This window comes from Delphinapterus leucas, chromosome 1, assembly GCF_059928025.1.
Source record: "Delphinapterus leucas isolate spDelLeu-1000000601 "Yukka" chromosome 1, BTC_Dleu_Yukka2, whole genome shotgun sequence".
Taxonomy (NCBI): domain Eukaryota; kingdom Metazoa; phylum Chordata; class Mammalia; order Artiodactyla; family Monodontidae; genus Delphinapterus; species Delphinapterus leucas.
Genome location: NC_143129.1, coordinates 48,804,988 through 48,826,803, shown reverse-complemented (window position 1 = coordinate 48,826,803; position 21,816 = coordinate 48,804,988). Strand labels below are relative to the sequence as shown.

Sequence of the window (21,816 nt, the reverse complement as noted above, 5' to 3'; positions counted from 1 at the left end):
GTATTTCTCTGAGACTCATTATAGTCCGATTTAGAACTATTAGAACTATTAGAAATTTAACAGAGAATTCAGAGGAAACGAAAACATTATGTAAGACTTTCCTGGAAGACCAGACACCAACTATTAACTAACCAAAGATGAAAAGATAAAGCTGGTCTGATTTTGCAAATATCATAACTTTAAAATACCGGATTCAAAAAGTAAAATATTGAGCAGTTGTTCAAATTAATCCACTGCTTTGAACATTAAGACACCTTTGTCATTAACCTTATTGTTCTTGAATTTTTAAATCCCTAAGGAAAAGTATGAAAGAAATTATTTCTAATAATAATAAATATGAACTCAACAAATATGTCTAGCACCATGCTAGGCACTGGGGATACAGCAGTAAACAACTCAGACAAAAATCATTGCCTAAATGATGGTCTAAAATTTTGACAGGGACTTCCCCAGTGGCACAGTGGTTAAGACTCTGCGCTCCGAATGCAGGGTGCCCAGGTTCAATCCCTGGTCAGGGAACTAGATCCCACATGCATGCCGCAACTAAGAGTTCACATGCCACAACTAAGGAGCCTGTGTGCCACAACTAAGGAGCCAGTGAGCCACAACTAAGGAGCCCCTGAGCCGCAATTAAGGATCCCGCCTGCCACAGCTAAGACCCATCACAACCAAATAAATAAATAAATATAAAAAATAAAATAAAATAAAATTCCGACAATTTTCAGGGGGAAAAAAAAACATGCATGGCCCAGTAGATGAATGAACCCTTGGCACCCTCTGCTGGCACTCCGTCAAACTGCAACATATTCCACTATAGGATCTCAGGATCAATCAATTCTTTCTTATTAGAAACAGTAGCTTAAAAAAGAGCCTTTAAGAGTAATTTATATTTTATTTAGATTATTTTTTATGCTGATATTTATGATGCACAATCCATGTGCAAGTACCTGGCCACTAGGTGTCATGAATGCTCCATAATACTCTAAAAAAGGGTCCAGAGCTCAAGTCCTTTAAAAATATACAGCATATGACCCTGGAGACTCAGTGCTCTGGGCCAATGAGCTTTTAGCTGTAAAATACGGGTGCTGAAGTCTAGCTTTGCTGCCAGCCCCAGCACTCTGTTTCTACATGAGTTCAAACCTTGCATCCCACACGGTTTGTAAATACTTGGAAAACAAGCATACGAGAAACAGCATATGTTCACTAAAGCACATGGTATTGATTTTGGCTAAATTAGCTCCATTTTATTTAATAGGTAGTTCTAATGGTACATCAGGGAATAGCATAAACAAAGCATAATCTGATTTCAGCAACATATTGGACAAGGTCATATTATCTTTAGAAACAAGATGGAGAAAGGTGGACTGAATTTTCAGTTAGGCGGGTTTGTAATTTACAGGAAAAAAATGGAATACAAAAAGCATTGAACGAATGAGTCTTAAGAACTTGGAGAGGAGCCTCCAACAAAAAGAAAGCCAGAGCTATATTCTCAGCACTGTCCTAGTCAAAAATTCTAATTCATGATCTGGTAAGAAGAGACTTCATCAAATATGCTAGTCAGTACAAGGATTTGGTGACCTTGTCACACCAAAACCAACAAGACAAAATGTAAAAGGATAAGTATAATTCTCTTATATGAGAAGGCGTGACTTGGCAGAAATGCAACTGAAAATGAGCTTCACTGACAAGGAACTTTATTGATATAATAATAACAATTATTATTATAAGTTCACCATGTGCCAGGCACTATATGCCAAAACCTTTATAAAAATTATCACAGGTACTTCCCTGGTAGTCCAGTGGTAAAGAATCTGCCTTCCAACGCAGGGGACGCGGGTTCAATCCCTGGTCAGGGAACTAAGATCCCACATGCCGTGGGGCAACTAAGCCCATGTGCCACAACTATTGAGCTTGCGTGCCTCAAAGAGAGAGCCCACGTGCCACAACTAGAGAGAGAAAACCCGCACACCACAACTAGAGAGAAGCCTGTGCACCACAACGAGAGAAACCCGAGCAGACCACACGCCGTAACGAAAAGATCCCACATGCCTCAACAAAGACCCCGTGTGCCGCAACTACCATCCAATGCAGCCAGAAAAAACAAGGAAAATAAATAAATAAATATTTTAAAAGAAATTATCACAAACTTTACAGCAATCCTATGACAAAGGCATTATTATTAACACCATTTTATTGATTAGGACACTGAAGTTCAGAAGTTAATTAAATAGCTCCAAAGCAACACAATTGGGATGTAGTAGAGCCAGGGTTTGAATCCAAGTCTTTCTAACTTAGAAAACCAAATTACAAACCCAGACTGCACAAAGAGAATAAATATATGGATCAAGGGAGATCATGTTCCTTCATACATCTAAGCCATAGTTACCAAGAATTTCTTGGTGCAAAGCACTGCACTAGAAGAATTCTAAAAATGAACCTGGACTACCACTTCCAGGTAGATGGAAGAGATGAACATTTCCCTCTACCTCCCACCAAGAATAATCCAAAACCTTGCACATTACATTAAAACAAACATAAAAAAGCTCTGAAAAAAGAGAAGAAAGAAGATTAACAAGAGAGTTTGGAGCCCAAGGAAAAACAAGACAGTGCTGAAAGAAAAAAACTGTTAACCTTTAGAATCCTATACCCTGCAGAAATATCTTCCAGGAATGAGGAGGAAATCAAAACATTCCCAGACAAAAGAAAATTTAGAGGATTTGTAACTACTCTAAAAGAATGGTTAAAGGATGTTCTCTAAACAGAAAGGAAATAATGAAAGAAGGAAATATGAAAGGAATCATGAAGGAAGGAACAATAAGTTAATGAACAATAAACATATATACAATAGGCTTTCCATCTCTTCTTCAGTTTTCTAAATTACGTTTGACAAGTGAAGCAAAAATTATAACACTGTCTGATGTGGTTCTAAATGTATGTAGAGAAAACACTGAAGGAAATTATACTATAAATGGAGGAGGGTATAAGGACAAAAAGAGAAGTAAATTTTCGATAATTTATTAGCGTTGATAGAATGACAACACCAATAACCTGTGATAAATTGTATGCATATACATTATCTAAAACAATCATTATAAAACTCTACCAAGAAATACACTCAGAAACGCTATCAATAATTCAAAAGGGAATTCTAAAAAGTGTTCAAGTAACCTACAGGAAGGCAGGAAAAATGAAAGAGAAATGAAAAATGAAAGAAATAAAAAACAAAAAATAAGATGGAAGACTTAAGCCATGACATATCAATAATTACATTGAATATCAGTGATCTAAATATACTAATTAAAAGACAGATAGTGTTTCTAAAAGGGAATAGTGTTTTAAAAGAGTGGATTAAAAAATACGACCCAACTACACGCTGTCCACACAAAACTCACATTAGGCCTATTTTTTAATTTATAGTTAGGTCATACTTTTTAATTTAATAGCATAGATAGGCTGAAAGTAAAAAGACAGAAAGAAATACATCTTGAAACATAAATCAAAGGAAAGCTACAGTGGCTATATTACTACCAGATAAAGTAGACTTCAGAATAAAAAAAATTACCAGAGACACTGAGGGCTATTGCATAATGATAAGGGTCAATCCACCAAGAAGACATAGCAATCCTAAATGTGTATGGACCAAACTACAGAACTGCAAAATAAGTGAAGCAAAAACTGATAGAACAGAAAGGAGAAATAGACAAATCAACAATTATGGGAGACTTCAATATCCCTCTCTCAACAATTGCTAGAGCAACTAGACAAGAAATCAGCAAAGATACAGAGGAATTCAACAAAGAACGTTAACCAACAGGAGCTAATGACACTTTTAGAACATTCCACCCAACAACAGAATATACATTTTTTTCCAAGTGCCTATGAAACATATACCAAGATAGACCATATACTAGGCCATAAAACCCCCACAAATTTAAAAGACCTGAAATCATAAAGTATATTCTCTGAACACAGTGGAATCAAACTAGAAATCAATAACAAAAAGAGAAAAAGCTCCAAACACTTGGAAACTAAACAAGGTATTTCTGAATAATCAATGAGCCAAAAAGGAAGTTCCAAGAAAAAAAAATTTTTTTAGTACATTAAAGAATAAAAATTAAAATACAATATATCAGGGACTTCCCTGGTGGTGCAGTGGTTAAGAATCCGCCTGCCAATGCAGGGAACACGGGTTCAAGCCCTGGTCTGGGAAGATCCCACATGCTACGGAGCAACTAAGCCCATGCACCGCAACTACTGAGCTTGTGCTCTAGAGCCCACGAGCCACAACTACTGAGCCCGCATGCCACAACTAGTGAAGTCCATGTGCCTAGAGCCTGTGCTCTGCAACAAGAGAAGCCACCACAATGAGAAGCCCACGCACTACAACAAAGAGTAGCCCCTGCTCCCCGCAACTAGAGAAAGCCTGTGCACAGCAACGAAGACCCAATGCAGCCAAAAATAAATAAATAAATGTTTTAAAAAATTATTTAAAAAAATACAATATATCAAAATTTGCAGAGCACAGTTAAAGCAGTACTGAGAGGGAAATTTATAGCATTAAATGTCTGCATTAGAAAAGAAGAAGTCTCAAGTCAGTAAGCTAAGCTCCCCACCTCAACAACCTAGAAAAAGAAGAGCAAAATAAACCTAAAGCAAGCAGAAGGAAATAACAGAGAGGAAAAAAAATTTAAAAATCAATGAAATTGAAAATAGGAAATAGAGAAAAATCAATGAATTAAAGAGCTGACTCTTTGGTAAGATCAATAAAAGAGCAACAAAACTGTCAAATTCCTAGCAGTACTGACAAAGAGAAAAATAGAGAAGACACAAATATCAGAAATGAACAGGGAATAAACCTGACCTACAGACATCAAAAGAATAAGGAAATACTATGAACTCCACATGCACAAATTTGACAATTTAGATGAAATTTCCTCTAAAATCACAAACTAACCCAACTCATCCAATGTGAAGTAAATAATTTTAATAGCTGTGTAACTATTTTAAAAATTGAATTTATAATTTTAAATCTCCCAAAAAAGAAATCTCCAGGCCCAGATAGTTTCATGGAGAATTCTACCAAATGTATAAAGATGAAATAACACCAATTCTGCACAATCTCTTCCGAGAAGAGAAGGGAATGCTTCCCAATGCATTTTATGAAGCTAGTATATTACCTCTGATACAAATACCAGACAAAGACAGTACAAAAAGAGAAAACAGTTGAACAACATCCCTCACAAATATAGACACAAGAATCCTTAACAAATTATTAGCAAATAAAAGTCAGAAATATATAAAATGAATTATACACCAAGACCAAGTATGGTCTATTCCAAGGATGAAAGACATTCAAATATCTGAAAAGCAATCATTGTAACCCATTATATTAACAAGGTATTATTTTATATAACTACACGAATCTATAATTATCTTAAAATAAAAAGGATTAATTTGAAAAAAAAGAAAGACAGAAAGAGCCTGTTCCCAGGAAGCAAATAGAAGATACAGCTCTACCTACTACAGTGGTTTTTACCTAGAGATTTTATTAAAGGTAAATTCCATAGGCCCACTTCAGACATGAGTCTAAGAAGATTAATTCTGCAAGGTTCTCAGTGATTCTGACAATTAGCCAAGTGTGGGAACTACAAGAGCTAGAACATAAATAACGACAATAAAAGGGTCATAATGGGGATGGAAGCCAGGAGAAAAGACCTCACCGCACTAAGAAATGAGAGAAGGAGCTCACAGGATGGGGAGCATGTCAAGAGTATTCCAAGAGGCGGGTATGCCAAGCAGAAAGGCAAATATGAGCAGAACACTGACCCAGACACAGATTAGGTTCAAGAAACACCAAATAACTGCAGTTGGTCCTAGAAGATAATTCGTTTTGCTCTACGCTTTTCTCCATATAGCACACTATCTACGTGACTGGTACATCTACATTACGTCCCCCATTATGATGAAGCTCCACAAGGGCCATTCTTTTTGTCTATTTACTCACTGCTGCATCCCCAGGTCTAGAACAGTGGCTGACATACAGTAGAAGGTCAAATATTTGTCAAATGAGTCAGTGAATGAATGAATAATAGAAAAAAGAGAAGACAAGACTAGAGAGGTAGGTTGGGGGCAAAGCAACAACAACAACAACAAAGACAACCCCCAAATAACAGCCTATGAAGCTTGGCCTTAATTAGAGCCTTAAATTAAATGGTAGGAGTGTATACACTGGATCCCAGGAGTAGGTCTATTTAATTCTATCGTATGTCCTAAACCTCTTTTAAAGCTCCATGACTTTAAGTGCCTCTTTTATATATTAGGCACCTGCCAGGCACTGTACATACATTATCTTTATTCTTCACCACCCTCTGAGATATAAAAGAGATCAGTGACTTGCCCAGGTCCCTTGGCTGGGAAAATGTGCAGTCCGGATTTGACCCCAGATCTACCCAACTCTAAAAGAACTTACTGTTCAACTGCATCAATACTGCCTAGTATATAATAAGGTTCATTACTAATATTTATTTCACAAGTCTAAGTGCAGAGTACTCTTTCCAAAGAATGATATGGGAAAAAATGGAGATTTATCAATAACTCATGAAAAGTCAAGTACCTTGGTTGATGCCTGGTCATACTGTGCAGTTGTTCTCACCAGTTCATCCCTGCTTTTGTTCAAAACTTTCTCTTTTTCGTTTAATTCCACTTTTGCTTTCTCCACTTGGAGTTGGAGTTCTTGAAGCTTGTTCACTTGGCCTTTCATTTCTCTTTCTTGTCCTTGCAGACGTAGTTCCAACTCACTAATCTTGCTCCTTAGCTCTTAAATCGCAAACAAAACCCACACTTCAATTAACATATATTTTTCACAAAGACATTTACAACTAAACTCAGAATGTATCAATGTTACTCTGCTCTGAAATCTTTGGTGAGTCAAACATAAATCAATTCACATTAAACAAAGAAGCTACCTTAATTGGATTTAATTTCAATGTTTAGTCTTTATTGTTATTTGTATTCAAAAACCCTACAGAAAGCAGGAGAAACAAATTTTCATAAGTTTTCACAGAGAAACTTGGGGGAGCAGAAATGTTTTTCTAAAATCGTGAATAGTATCTTATCGAGACTGCAAAAAGTGTACCACATATAACAGCCTGCACTAAAATTACCACTTGGTTTTATACACCCACAAACTAATATATTTTTTGTGCCCATATCAATGCAAATGAGTGCTAAGCAGTGAAAAATTCACCCTCCCACATTCTCTAGTAGCTTGTCCTCCAGTAAAGAGCAAGACAGTGTGAACCTCCTCTATTGCCAAAATTAACAACAATTTTTTTTTCATTTTTTTCCCCACATATACACAATATTGGTTCCAATGGCACTGGCCATGTGACAGGTCTCACCAGTGCACACAGATGGTGATTTTCAATCTACCATAGCACTGGAAATTATCATAGTCTGCAGACTAGATTCCAAAACACCACCTGGCACCCTTGGCTGTCAGCAGCAGCGTGGTGCAGCAGCCAAGGTTACAGGTTTCTCCCATACACACAACCTGGCAGCACACAGCAAAGCTCTCCTACAGACACATGCCACACCTCTGGCCAAAACTGGCTTGTTTCATGGGCCACAAAAGGAGCCAGGGGAGAGCTGTGGGGATTGTCAACTGTAACCCACCTACTTGCCCCACTCTGGAAAGTCAAAGCCACTCACCCTACTTTTCAAGTCTTCATGGCACCAGCTTTATAGTACAAATAAAGGTACCTTTCCAAATGGTGATATCTTTTCTCATTATCCCAAAGACAGTATTTCACATCACCAGGCTGGGATGTTGATCACTGATGGGTCTAACAAAACACATGAGCACTTTCTAGGGCTAAAAATGTCTAGAAATTTCTAGACTTCTAAAATTATCTCAGGAAAATTTAATTTAGCTAAAGAAGTTACCTTGATTCTGGGCTTTGAATTGATCCAAAAGATGAGAATTGCTAGAATTATCACAGAAACTGCTATTAGCATCTCTATTCCCTATTTGCAAAGTTGATCTACTCAGAGTCACTTCTTGTTCCCCAGAAAAACTAGATGCAGAGAAATCTCTCCTAATTGGAGTTTTTAGAACATTGGATGAAAGACGACTTGGGGTCTTTTCTTGTTGCCATGAGAACACAGATGATGAAGCCTGATGTCGGGCAATGTCCCGGTGATTCATGGTGCTTTGGGGAGTAGCCTGGCTTGCTTTCTGTAAAAACAGAAACTCTTTAGAGCCCTTTAGAAGTCAAAATATTTAAGACTATGTAGTAGACTCACAGACATAAAAAAGCAAACTTATGGTTACCAAAGGGGAAAGCAGTGGGGGTGGGAGGGCAGGTAAATGAGGAGTTTGGGATTAGCAGATACAAACTACTACATATAATATAGATAAACAAGGTCTTACACACAGGGGACTACATTCAATGTTTTGCAATAAATTATAATGGAAAAGAATATGAAAAAGTATATATGTATATATAATATATATAACTGAATCACCTTGCTATATACACCTGAAACTAATACAACATTGGAAATCAGCAATACTGCAATTAAAAAAAAAAAGATTATGTACTTATTTTCAAATAGAACATAAAGCCATGCCAAGAAGGTAACACTTCCACTGTGTACCAAGAAAGACCATTCATCAAGTCAAGGGAACCACTGGGTCCCAATAACCAGTGAGGAAATGTTCTAATGGTCAGACTTGGCACTGAAGGGTGAAATCAGTACCATCTGAGGCCCAATCTATTTTAAATGGGCTCAGTTTTTGTATTTATTCTGCATCCCTCATATACTTCATAAAAACACATGTGAGTACTCACTGCCATTTTGAATTCTGAAATTTGATTTTACTTTGCCCCTCCTTGGTCACCTCCCCCTGTAGCTTTGCACACTGAGACTCAAAATTCAATACTAACCTAAAGAACTCCTTCAAGAATCTCACATTCCACCATAACACTCTCCCCCAAAAAATGTCGTATGAGGTATTTTTTATTATATAATACACATTTGTGGATTTTCTGCTGTTTTGAACTCTTCTTTTTGTTCTTCTCTCTGCCTGCATTCTGAAAACTATCAAGGTGTAGCTATAGAAGCTGAGTTAATTTTGTTTTTTTGTTGTTGGTACGCGGGCCTCTCACTGTTGTGGCCTCTCCCGTTGCGGAGCACAGGCTCCGGACGCGCAGGCTCAGCAGCCATGGCTCACTGGCCCAGCCGCTCCGCGGCATGTGGGATCTTCCCGGACCGGGGCACGAACCCGTGTCCCCTGCATCGGCAGGCGGACTCCCAACCACTGCGCCACCAGGGAAGCCCAAGTTAAATTTTTGATAGCAAGGGCTTTTCTTGCCACAGGGAAAGGTTTAAGGCTTCTGGAGACTCATAGTCCTCCACAAAATAACTCTGGGAACAGATGTCAGGGCCAGAATTGATACCAATGACTGAACAAAGCACATATTTCCAAGTCAGACCAGAGAATTATTGTTTAATTTTATTCATCTTGTAAGCAATGCCTTTGCTACATATCAAAACCCTGGTGATCTCAAAACAAGGGTTAAAGGCGTAAAAAGAATTTAAATTGTTAAAGCTCTAACAGGTATTTTTTTGATCCTCAGTATTTAAGGCATCTACGTATAAATTCAGCCTTAAACTGTTTGCTAAGTTGTGCCATCTCACCAAGTTCATATGTTTAGAATTGTGCCATTAAGTGCCAAACTGGAATTTTTTAAAAAACAAATAACATCGGGCTTCCCTGGTGGCGCAGTGGTTGAGAGTCCGCCTGCCGATGCGGGGGACACGGGTTCGTGCCCTGGTCCGGGAAGATCCCACATGCCGCGGAGCGGCTGGGCCCGTGAGCCATGGCCGCTGAGCCTGCGCGTCCAGAGCCTATGCTCCGCAACAGGAGAGGCCACAGCAGTGAGAGGCCCGCGTACCGCAAAAAAACACAATAAAATAAATAATAAATAACATCGTGCACAGAAATGGGAAAGGTATATTCTATAGACACCAGGTATTTTCTGGGTCAGTCCTGAAACTAAAAGCTGGGGTTTCCAAAATACGCATTTTGTTTATTTTATTGATGTTAAACAAATCTTTTCACCCACCTCTCTCTGCTTTTTTTACCCCTATCAAAATGTAATTTAAAACACTTGTCAGCAACTTATTTACAAGAACTGGGGAGATTACGTTGATAACATTTTCACCTGAAATAAACAGTTCATTTATAATGACCCCCAAACCTCACGTCCCTGGTAGCAATCACCACATTCCATCAGAAGGCCTGAACAGGAAGCAATCGCCTCCAGGTTCCAAAGCTAGTGAGTGTCAGTTATGACTCTGGTCCCACCCTCTTGAAACTTCTTCTTTATCATTAGATCTTAACAGAGAAGTAATTACATTACCAGAGTTTCCACGGAATTCGGTGAACATTTAATATTTAGGGATAAAGTCACCTCCCCAATCTATTTTACTCTACTCTTACCTATTTTAAAATTTAAAAATACCATAACCAATGAGCCAGGAACTTTATTTTCTCAGTGTAATAAAAATGTGCCAGCCCTATGTAAAGCAGATTTTTCTCTATCCTTGTTGCATCCTATATCCAAGTACTTCTTCAACTGCATACTCTATTAAAAGGCCCATAATTAATTTACCTTTGCCTGCAAGGCTTTCACCTCTGCCTCTAATCTTTTTCGTTCTTCAACTTCTTTATTATATTTTTCTTTTAGATCTTCATATTTGGAACCTAAACACAGACATTGAAATACAGTTTTACTTCGATCACTGATTTTGCAAAGAATCATTATGATAGATCGCCTAGAAATGAGTATCTTAGTACATCAGATAGAAAGAACATTTTGGTTAAGGCAACGGATACTGATCAAATTACTCAAATATCAAAATACATGGAAACATAGGTGTTTTAAATATTCCAAAACTGAATTATGTTTTAAAATACCATAGGATAAAGTGAAAAGTTTAAAGGCTTACTGATGGCTCAACATAGTTCAACAGATACACAAATGTATATGTAACTAATGGCTGCTTTTTTTTTAATGCTAAAATTAGAAGTTGAATTCAAAGTTGAATGAATTCATTTCTTTGGCAGAATTAAAATCTCAATAAAAGAGCTATTTATACAAAGGGAAAATATCCTTACCACTATAATACTGGCTTGGTGTGAGTGGAGTTGCAAAAATTTTTTGTGGTGTAGTGCATGGACTCAGAGAGACATCTGCAGACTGTGCAGCTTGTTGGCTTCTTTCAAGTTCAGATTTACACCTGTGAGAAAAGGACCCGAGAGGATGGCAAATCAGAGCAACAGCTGTAGAATACCAACACCATACATTCTCAGAAAGCGATAAACTTACAAAAACACCAACCCTCTAAGAATTCTTACCACTTCATTTATCCGACAGACATTTAATAAGAACTAATTTATGAGACAGTCCTTTGTCTTCAAAGGAACTCAGTCTAGTTAGGAAAACAGAAATATAGACCAGTAATTACAATGTGATAAAGACGATAATGAAGATCTGTAATAACCACCACAGTAGCAAAGAAGAGTTGGGAGGGTTGGGACACATTCCAATGAAATTTTATATTCTAGGCCAAAGAAAGACACAGTGCTACAAAATACCAGAATTTCAGAAACATAGGAGGAAATTGGAGCATGGGCTCAAATCATAAAACCGGATGGCATTACTTATAATATTGTCATTATAAAAACAGAGATTTGGGGCTTCCTTGGTGGCGCAATGGTTGAAGAGTCCGCCTGCCGATGCAGGGGACACGGGTTCATGCCCCAGTCTGGGAAGATCCCACATGCTGCGGAGCGGCTGGGCCCGTGAGCCATGGCCGCTGAGCCTGCGCATCCGGAGCCTGTGCTCCACAACGGGAGAGGCCACAACAGTGAGAGGCCCGCGTACCGCAAAAAAACCAAAAACAAACAGAGATTTGATATACATATCACGTCTTTTGTGATATTTTTAAAACACATATTAAAAATCAAGTTAACGTAATGCATCTAGAAAAGATACTGGCAGGAAACAGATCCAAAGAACTGGAGAAAGTGAGCTATATACAGTCGTCCTTGGGATCTGTGGGTTGTTGGTCCCAGGACACCTGCAGATAACAAAATCCAGGGATGCTCAAGTCCCTTATATAAAACAGCAGTCGTACACTCAGCCCTCCATATCTGTGGGTGCAGAACCTGTGGATACGAGGGCCGACTGTATTGTATATGTGTACAGAGTATCCCTACCATTTCAGTTGTAACACCCTTCAGAAGCAAACCTAAGAGAGGACTCAATTCCTGCAAGTCTCCAATGTCTCTGAGTTTAACTTTACACAAGAAATAAAATGAACACCCTAGTAGAATGGCTAATGATGTGCACCATTCTCTTTGCCAAGGACACATTACTCAAAGCAGGGAGTGAAGAAAGTAGTGAAGAAAGTGCCTCAGTGCCCTAGCTCTGCCTGCTCCAAATTCAATCTGGGAAGGAAGAAGCAATGTATGAGCTGAAAATGGCTGCTCAGCAAATCAAATTGTCACATTCGAATTTATAACAGGTAAGAGCCCTCCAACAGAAATGTTGTATTAGCATGAAAAAAGTAACAAGAAATAAATGAATTTAATCTTAATATTTAACTCAATATTTTCCATACTGTAATTTCAACTTATAATCATTGCAAAAATCATTAATAAGATATTTTACATGTTTTTGTACTAAATCTTCAGAATTTGGACTGGGTTGTGTCCTTCCAGCACACCTCAATTGACACTAGCCACATTTCAAGTGTTCAACAGCCACACGTAACCAGTGGCTACCATATTGGACACTGCAGGTCTATAGACTTCCAAAGGTGTAAAAAGGTTGGTAAAACTCCAGAGATGAATTTTGAAGAACTTTGCAAAACTGATGTTTCTTTGCCCTCTCAAATTCACATCTTTTCAGTAAAAAAGAAAAAAAAAAAAGTTTATTAATTTTAACTATTAAATAAAAGTATACCCTATTATTTTTATAAACCTTTGTATCTCCTGTCTCCTAGGGAGAGAAAAAACACAAATCACCACCACCAAAACAAAACAAAAAAAACACTAAATTAAGCTGTTTTCTCCTAGGTCTAATTTAACTATATGAGATTGGTAATATTCACCAGTTTTTATTTGTTTGTTTTTGTTTGTTCATTTTTTGTTTTGTTTTAAAAAATAATTTATTGAGGTGAAATTCACGTAACATAAAATTAACCAGATTGAGTGAACAATGCAGTGGCATTAATTACACTCACAGTGTTGTACAACTACCATCTCTATCTACTTAAAAGCCATTTCTATCATTCCATAGTAAAGCTCTTTAACCATTAAGGAATTTCTCCCCAGTGCCATCTTCCCCCAGTCCCTGACAACAACCAGTCTGTGTTCTGTGTCTATTATTCACCAGTTTTTGACCAACATTTCAAATGTTCAACCTAACTCGTTCAAGATGTACCTGAAATCGGTGGCCATTGATGGAAAAAATAAGTTCCTGCCCTGTACCGGAAGGTTACCAGTGAAAAAATTTAAACTATACTCAGGGCTTCCCTGGTGGCACAGTGGTTAAGAATCCGCCTGCCGATACAGGGGACACGGGTTCGAGCCCTGGCCCGGGAAGATCATACACGTTGTGGAGCAACTAAGCCCGTGTGCCACAACTACTGAGCCTGTGCCTTAGAGCCTGCGCTTTAGAGCCTGCGAGCCACAACTACTGAAGCCCACGTGCCACAACTACTGAAACCTGCGTGCCTAGAGCTCGTGCTCTGCAAAAAGAAGCCACGATAATGAGAAGCCTGCGCACCGCAACAAAGACCCAACACCGCCCAAAATATTAAATAATTAAAACTATACTCAATAGTTATTGTAATCTATAGGTCTTATACCCTTAACAATTTTTATACTATAGAAGAGTATACTCAATAGTTTTTATAGTCTAAAGTTTATACAGTTTGTAAACTTCTATAAACATCTATATCTATCAACATCATAGATAATAAAAATATTTTTAAACTAAATGTGCTATGAGGGTATCCTAATACCATGATGATAATAACTAACAACTGATAATAATGATAATATTAATGCTAACGTTTAAACATTGCTACATGTCAGATACAACCATGAACTTTATATCTGCAGGCATTGCTACCAAATGGCACTTTTCAATGAAATAGGGAAATGTATACAAAAGCATCTTTTTCTCAAATGTTAAAAAATACTAACATTTCTGTCTAAATTAAATTAAATTATTAAAACCAATTAATAAAGTAAATTATTAAAACCAATATTTCTAACGTTGGCAGCCAAAATGTTCTTTTCAAAGAAATAATTATTCTAGCATACTGAAGTGAGCTTCCTACTTCCCGAGCACCTGCTTTCCAAAACAAATGCCTCTCTTTCATTCATTCATTCAACAAATATTTGAGGACCTACAATTGCCAGGCGCTAGGAATACAGTGATGAACAACACAGACCAGGATAGAGTTTAGGAAAACAAAGAACTCAACAAGACAGAAATTTATTTATCATTCTAACATTGCAAATTATAGATAGCCACCTTCCCACACGGATAGGAAACAAAATTAGAAAAAGATTTCTGTGCACTTAAATTATCAGCTTCACCATAAGACAAGCATATAGTTGTCCCTAACAATCTACCTGCAGAAGATTGGTTCTAGGACCCCCTTGAATACTAAAATGTGCAAATGCTCAACTCTCATATAAAATCACATAGGTAGTATTTACGTATAACCTATGTATATCCTCCTGTATACTTTAAATCATCCCTAGGTTACTTATAATACCTAATACGATGTATATGCTATGTAAATAGTTGCCTGCACGCAGCAAACTTAAGTTTTGCTTTTGGAACTCTCTGGAATTTTTTTCAAATATTTTTGACCCTTGGTTGGTTGAATCTGTGGATGCAGAACTCATGGATATGGAGGGCAAACTGTAATTTTTAAACGTTTTAACTTTCAAAAGTATGTTTCCTTTGTAGGTAGAATTAAGATTGCAGCTATGCCAGGAAAAAAAATTCTTGGCATCAAAATATTTATTAATTACAAATGGAAAAACAGTAACTTTATCATGCAGAAACCCAGATAAACACCCTAACAAGCGATCAGTTTAAAAGTCAAATTAAATCATGTACACTCTGATATGATGCATGTCACTACTGTACATGTCACTATAAAGGTGTGTCACTACCTCTGTGGTATTCTTACCAAAAATTCGTAACCTCAATCTGACCCAGTGATTCTCCATCCGGGATGAATTTGCCCTCCCAAAGGACATTCGGCAATGCCTGGCAACATTTTTGACTGTCAAAATTTGGAGGTGGTGCAAGTGCTACTGGCATCTAGTGGGTAGAGGCCAGGAATTCTAAGTATGCTACAATGTAGCCTACAGGGCAGCCTTCCACAACAAAGAATAATCCAGTCCAAAATGTCAATTCTGCCGTTGTTGAAAAACAGCAGACAAACCCAAATTGAGGACTATTCTACAATAAAGGAGACTAGTGCTCTTTAAAAATGTCAAGGTCACAAAAGACAAGAAACCATCAGAGCTTAGAAAAAAAAGTAACTAAGACCCAGCGCAGCCAAATAAATGCTAAAAAAAAAAAAAAAAGTAAGAAAACATCAACTAAATGCAGTGTGGAATCCTGGATCAGATCCTGGAACAGAAAAAAGCCATTACTGGAAAAATGAGTGAAATTCCAATAAAGTCTGTGTTTAGTTAATAGTATTGAATTAATGTTTATTTCTGATTTGGTCATTGTACTCTGGTTATGTAAGATGATAACAACTGTTTCTGGAAGTCTAAAGTTATTTCAAAACAAAATTTCTTCTTAAAATTTTTGGGTGTATATTCATGGAATTAACAATAGGGCAATTTGCTAAAGTCTTTTTTGCTTTTAGTGTTTATCACTCCTTGATATTTTGACAAAATTCCACTACTAGAACAAGAAGATTCCATTTATAAGCCAGCAGTGCTCAAGTCCCATTAAATTTATTTTGAATAATGCCTCTAGTTGTTTGGGGGATTTTTTTTTAATGGAAAAGTAGTAATAAGCACCTTTTTTTATTGCCTAAATATGTAATTGATATTGGTGAATTGATTATGTAATGCTTAAGATGGAAGATGGGTCTCTTGGATTGGGACCTCAGTAGGAAAGTCTTCTAGACTTCACTTCCCTCCTCTCCAGCTGAGATTCCATGGCACCCAACTTCAATCCCTCTCTTCCAATATCCTCAATTATTCCACTGTCTTCTATCCCATCACCCTCGCCCAAAAACCCTAAATCGATCCTCCTGTATACCTTCTTAGCATTTATATGCTAAAGAAAGGAAAAAAAAAAAAAACTCATTAAACGCTATAGATTGGTCCCAGTATAAATTCCTGGCCTCCAATCTCAACTGAGCCCTCAGTGCTCCTCAGTCGTTTTGAAGTTCCCTAGTTCTCTGATTCTCTACAACAGCTTTTCCACGCAGAGAAAACAGAAGCCATCAATATAAGCCATGCTTTAACGTCCCTCCATTTTTTCAGTTAACCACTGTTGATAGTTTTGGTATTATTTATTATTGCATACCCTAGTAACAAACACAGTGCCTGGCACATGAACCAGCTTAATAAACATATACTGAATAAGTAAATGAATAAGCTAGCAACCATTTAATGAATTTATATAGTACTGAGCCATGCAACAATAGGACTGAAGCATATAAGAAAAGAATTAATGTTCCTCAAATCATTGTTCATTCCACTGGAAAAAAAAAATGTCAATGTGTAATAATTACACCATAAAAGGAAAAGATAGCCACATCTGATGAATATATACAAAGACATCTATAATAAATACCATTCCCAAAAAAGTTACCTTTTAAGTTCCTGTTCCAGTTTTTCTATTTGCTTTTTGCTTGAGTTCAGTTGTCCTTCTTGGAAATTCACTTGTGACTCCTTGACTTGAAGTTCATGAGAAATCTTCTGCTTAGTCTTCTCCAGATTTTCACATATTTCCATCAAGCTTTGGTTCTCCCTTTTCAGGTTTGCACCCTCAGCTTTTTCATTCTCAACCTAATGCAGATTATTCAAAAGGAACTAGGTCTCTTACTCATGAATTTACCAAATAGTATCTGTTAATCTAACACTGATGACTAAGTTTCTGAGATATGGTTGAAAAAGTCCAGAAGTAAGTGCTTGATGTACACCGAAATGTTAGATGATCTCACTTTGAAGCCTATTGATAGAAAAGTTTTGCAAAGTCATGTATTACAGTCTTTGGTTAGGGCTACACAAACCCATCCTAGAAAGAGAGGCTTTAATAGGCTTTCGAGAATTAAAAAATCAAAAATAAATCTTATAAACCCTCCCTTAACTATTCATTTTCAAGTTCAGCTGCTAAAGCCAGTTACTGTAAGAAACTGAAAAATTCTCCCACTAGCAAAAACATTTTAGGAGCAGTAATTGTATTACTATGGGTTGGCTAATGCAAAGATACGAAAGAAGTACTATTTAAGTTTCCATTTACTAGTCCTGGAGAGAGGTGGGAATACCAAGGTGAAAAGCTCACTCTCAGAAAGCAATATCTATTTGGACTGCAAAGTGCTCTAATATTGATCCCAGATTCGGAGCCAGAGATTTTCGGCCATTTTAGTGCAGAATGCAAAAGCAATGCCCAATTCTTTGTCCTAAACAGAAGTGAAAATGGAACTCAGCAGCCCTACACATTAGCAGGTAAGCAGAAATGAAAACAAAGAACGGAGAAAATGAGGTAATTAAAATAAAAATGACTCAATAGGGGAGGGGACTTCCCCTGTGGTCCAGCGGTTAAGACTCAGCTTGAGCTTCCACTGCAGGGGGCGCGGTCCCATCCCGGGTCGGTGAACTAAGATCCCACATGCCACGGCGGTGTGGCCAAAAAAAAAAAAAAGATTCAATAAAGGAGAGGAGGGGGGATTACCACCTGAAGATGGCAAAATCATTTTTCTCTAAATTGAAAAGACGAAGACAAAACCATTCGTCCAAATAACGAGATAACAGTTTTAAATACCAGCATTTCAGTGATACCTTCTGTTTTTGCTTCTGCAACGCAGCCTCCAGGGTTTCAAGTTGAAACTGCCTTTGCTGCCTTTCTTTTTTCAGTTTGTCGAGCTGTCCTTCAAGCTCTTGAATTTTCTGAAGAGCTCTTGTAGGCAGGCCTTCCTTCCATTCTTCCAAAGCCCAGCTCATTTTGCTCTCCTTTATTATTCAAACATTTATAAATAAGCTGAAAAGAATAAACAACCTGTTGGTCTTACTATAGTAAAAAGAAACTTACAGTCTCAGAGACTAACTAATCTACATAACCACCTCCTAGAATCAAGTTTCAAAACTTCATGTTTCAAAAGATAACAAAGTATAACATCCATCTTCTCCACCCTCTGCAAGGTGACTACTAATAACTGACTGTGAAGTGTCAATAGTACACAGTATGCTTGTTTGGCTTCCCCTTGCTTTCTGGTTTTCTTATATCTCATTTTTGACTCTTATATGGCTACCTGCTTTCTACCACTCAGTTTGTTTTCATTGTACAAGACATGAATATTTTGCTATAAGGTTTCTGGTGAAATAGGTCTTACAGGACAAATAAAATGCATGATAAGTTACTTTGCAAATGCTCTTCTTTCCTCTCTTCATGTCATTAATTCCCACTCATACTCTGTCCCTCTTCCTCCAGGAAGCCTTCCCTGAGGACAACCATCATAATCTGGTCATATCTCCCCATCAGAGTCTCTCATGGCACAGGTACCTCCTTTTCCTCCCAAGAGGTTATCATTTGTTAAGTCAATGCATGCATGAACAAAGGGTGAATGACATACTAGCACTAGAATCACTGCAAAATGCAGTAAAGTCATTCTCCAGACAGACCCTGACCAGGAATCAGGTATATAGCCTTAGTGATTCAAATCCCTGCTCAGCAGCCTACAAGATGCGTGACCTTGGGCATGTTATTTAACACCTCCGTGCCTTGGTTTCCTCATTTGTAAAATGCGAATAATAATGGTGGTGGTTCCCTAAAGCTTTAGAACAGTATCTCCTGGTAAGCTTTCCATACATATTAGCGATTGTATTAGTCACTAAAAACGCTTTTTCATTTGTATACTGATGCCTATGGCACCAAGATAGAAATGGCCTACCTCTTTCTCAGACATATCTTAGAAAATTTAAATCAGCTGGGAGAAAAGTATGGCAATTATTCTTTATTCATTAGCCTTTAGAACTTAAATGAAAGAAAAAGCATTCATTTTCCAGTTCCTTTAGCAACAGGATGAGAATCCGGTTTTTACTAAATGAAGTCCACAACCATTTTTAGCGTTTTGTTTCAGTCGACTTTATCAATGACATTTTTTATCAGAACAATTAATAAATAGTTGATGAAAGTACTAAGTATAATAAAACATTTTCCAAATATTAAAAGAGAAGGAAGGGTCTCAGAAAACACATACTTTAGTATCAAGCCTTGGAGAGCTGTTTTCTCTGCCATTCTCACCTCCCACCCCACCCTTTTAGTTCTTTGAACACAACATCTTAAACTCCATTCCCATTTACCCAAAAACTACTTAAAGGAGTCTCATGCCGCTCCACCAACAAAGGACAATTTACACTGCCCCAATAGGCTACTCCTTCTATTCCAAACTAGCTTGCTCATTCAGGGGTTCACGGGTGGGTATATCATACCTCAGAGGCACACAACTACAACTCCTAAACAATTCTGCCAGCCACTGAAATCATGACATCCATACACCATAGCGAACAAAATATTAAAAGGAGCAATTTAAAAAGATGATAGAGATGATGGAAATAAACAGAAGGAAGACTGGCAAGTTAAATGCTTTTCCATTTCCAAAGTCTAAGACACAGCAACAAATAAATGGTTAAAGCAATCACCAGACCCAAGCTAATTTTTATTAGAGGGGACTTTGACAGATTAAGGCATCAACCATTCAACAATCTCTATGGAGCCACTGGGAGAAAAGGACAAAAAATGCAATCCTCAAAGATGTGAGGGGCAAAGGGATGGGAGTGGGGGGCGGGGGTGGGTGATGTAGAAAAGCCCTGGATATCGAGGTTCCTGCAAAAAAGATCTGCAGGACTATCCTCCTTCCAGAAAATGCTGTTTCTATCTTAACCGTGGGGAGGACACTCTCCATGCCCGAATCACTCAACCCCAGAAAGTGCCCGAGGAAGCTCTTTTGTGACCTTGTGACTCGCCCACCCCCGGCTCGGCAGGCCCGTTTTGCGCTTTCCCTTTATCAGAATTCCCCATCTCCACCAAGAAACCCAAGTTCCCGCCTAAAGTGCCACCGCGGAGCCTGTGAGTGAAAACTCTGCCTGCTCCTCTAGACCAGGCTCAAAGTCATTTATTTCTGAGTCCTCATCCCATAGCGGAGCTAGGAACACAGGCGCAGCCAAATGAACGTGGAAGGCGTGAGAGAAATGCTCTCGCAACTAACAATAGGCACACCAACCTGCTGCCCGGATCAAAACCCTCAAAACTAAAGTTTGCATTTCCTTCACGCAACAAAGGACCGATGTCCAAATTTCAAATAGGCGCGGAAGGCTGCTAGTAAATACCTGCTGATCTCCCAAGTCTTTTACCTTACAAAGGAGGAAATTGATCCTCCAAAGGGCAAGCCCGTGACCGAGCAGGGCCTCCGGACACTAGTGCGAGCCCATTTTTACCAGGAGCAGAGGGGGGCCGACACCACAAAGAACTTGGCCCGGGGCCGATTCCCCAGTTCCGTCAGAAGGGAAGAGGCGGCGGCCCGCTGCACCTTCAGTGCCTAGGAGGGCGATTCCACAGGCATCCCCGCCCAGTAACCCCCTGCAGAAGGCCAACAGCTCCCTCACTCCCGCCGCCAGAGCCGGGACCCAAGCAGAACGCTCACCTTGCTGGCAGAGTCGGGAAAAACCCGACTCAGAGAGTCGGGCCCTAGTACAGCCGCCGCGGGCTGGAGCACAGATTCCAACTCAAACTGCCCGCGACCGCCACCCGTTTTCGATTCGCTCGCTTCCGGCCCAGACCAAACTCATCTCAAAGCCTATTGGTCACTGTCATCAGCTGTCAGCCAATCCGCTTCCGCGCACTCGGAATGCCGCCTTTGATTGGTCCTTTCGGATGGATTTAAAAATCAAGCCACCAAAAAAAAAAAAAAAAAAAAAAATCAAGCCACAGGAGCAGAGCGGCCGGTGCTGGTGCTACAGGGTGTTTTGTTGTTGTGGGGAGGCGGAGTCCACGTGCTTTAGCTGAGGCTGGGAGGCGTTATGAACCGCTCTTTCTGCAAAAGCCAGGGAATGGGCAGACTGATTAGGAGGGTGAGGCCTATCGGCTACAGCCCGCGGGAGTGAGCTGTCTGGTGAAAACTCAATACTGTACACACATATCTACTTATTTATTAAATATATAACTTAGGACATAAATACTAAGTACTGTGCTGCCATGTGTTCTTCATCCCGTGTCATTCTTAACAATTCTTTGAGGAAAATATTCTTATTTTTATTTAAAAGTTAACTGAAGCACATAGAAGCTAAGTCATTTGAAATTGAATCTAGAACATGCAGGATCTCACTCTTAACTGCTGTTCTCTATTGATCATATTCTAAAGAGGTGATTCTGAACATCTGTTAGCTGGGATTCCAGGGGAGAACACTGTAGCCAGAAAAATCGTCGAAACAGGATGCAACCTCTCCTTTTCTATGAAGCTCACTAGTAC

General features: G+C 38.6%; 1 protein-coding gene across 2 annotated transcripts in view; it reads right to left on the bottom strand.

Annotated features, from left to right (window-relative positions):
* The window catches only part of CENPF (centromere protein F), a 59,552-nt gene extending 38,432 nt beyond the window's left edge, over positions 1-21,120 (bottom strand). The window contains exons 1-7 of one of the 2 annotated variants that reach the window (XM_089909729.1): positions 20,992-21,120; positions 18,131-18,329; positions 16,941-17,137; positions 11,186-11,307; positions 10,680-10,771; positions 7,945-8,236; positions 6,614-6,816 (exon numbers count right to left, since the gene is read on the bottom strand). In XM_089909729.1, the coding sequence (XP_089765855.1) occupies positions 6,614-6,816; positions 7,945-8,236; positions 10,680-10,771; positions 11,186-11,307; positions 16,941-17,137; positions 18,131-18,292 (1,068 nt within the window). In that variant the 5' untranslated portion in view covers positions 18,293-18,329; positions 20,992-21,120. The remainder of the gene's footprint in view (positions 1-6,613; positions 6,817-7,944; positions 8,237-10,679; positions 10,772-11,185; positions 11,308-16,940; positions 17,138-18,130; positions 18,330-20,991) is intronic. The other variant, XM_022593387.2, reaches the window with a different exon arrangement.
* Between the last annotated feature and the right edge of the window lie 696 nt (positions 21,121-21,816).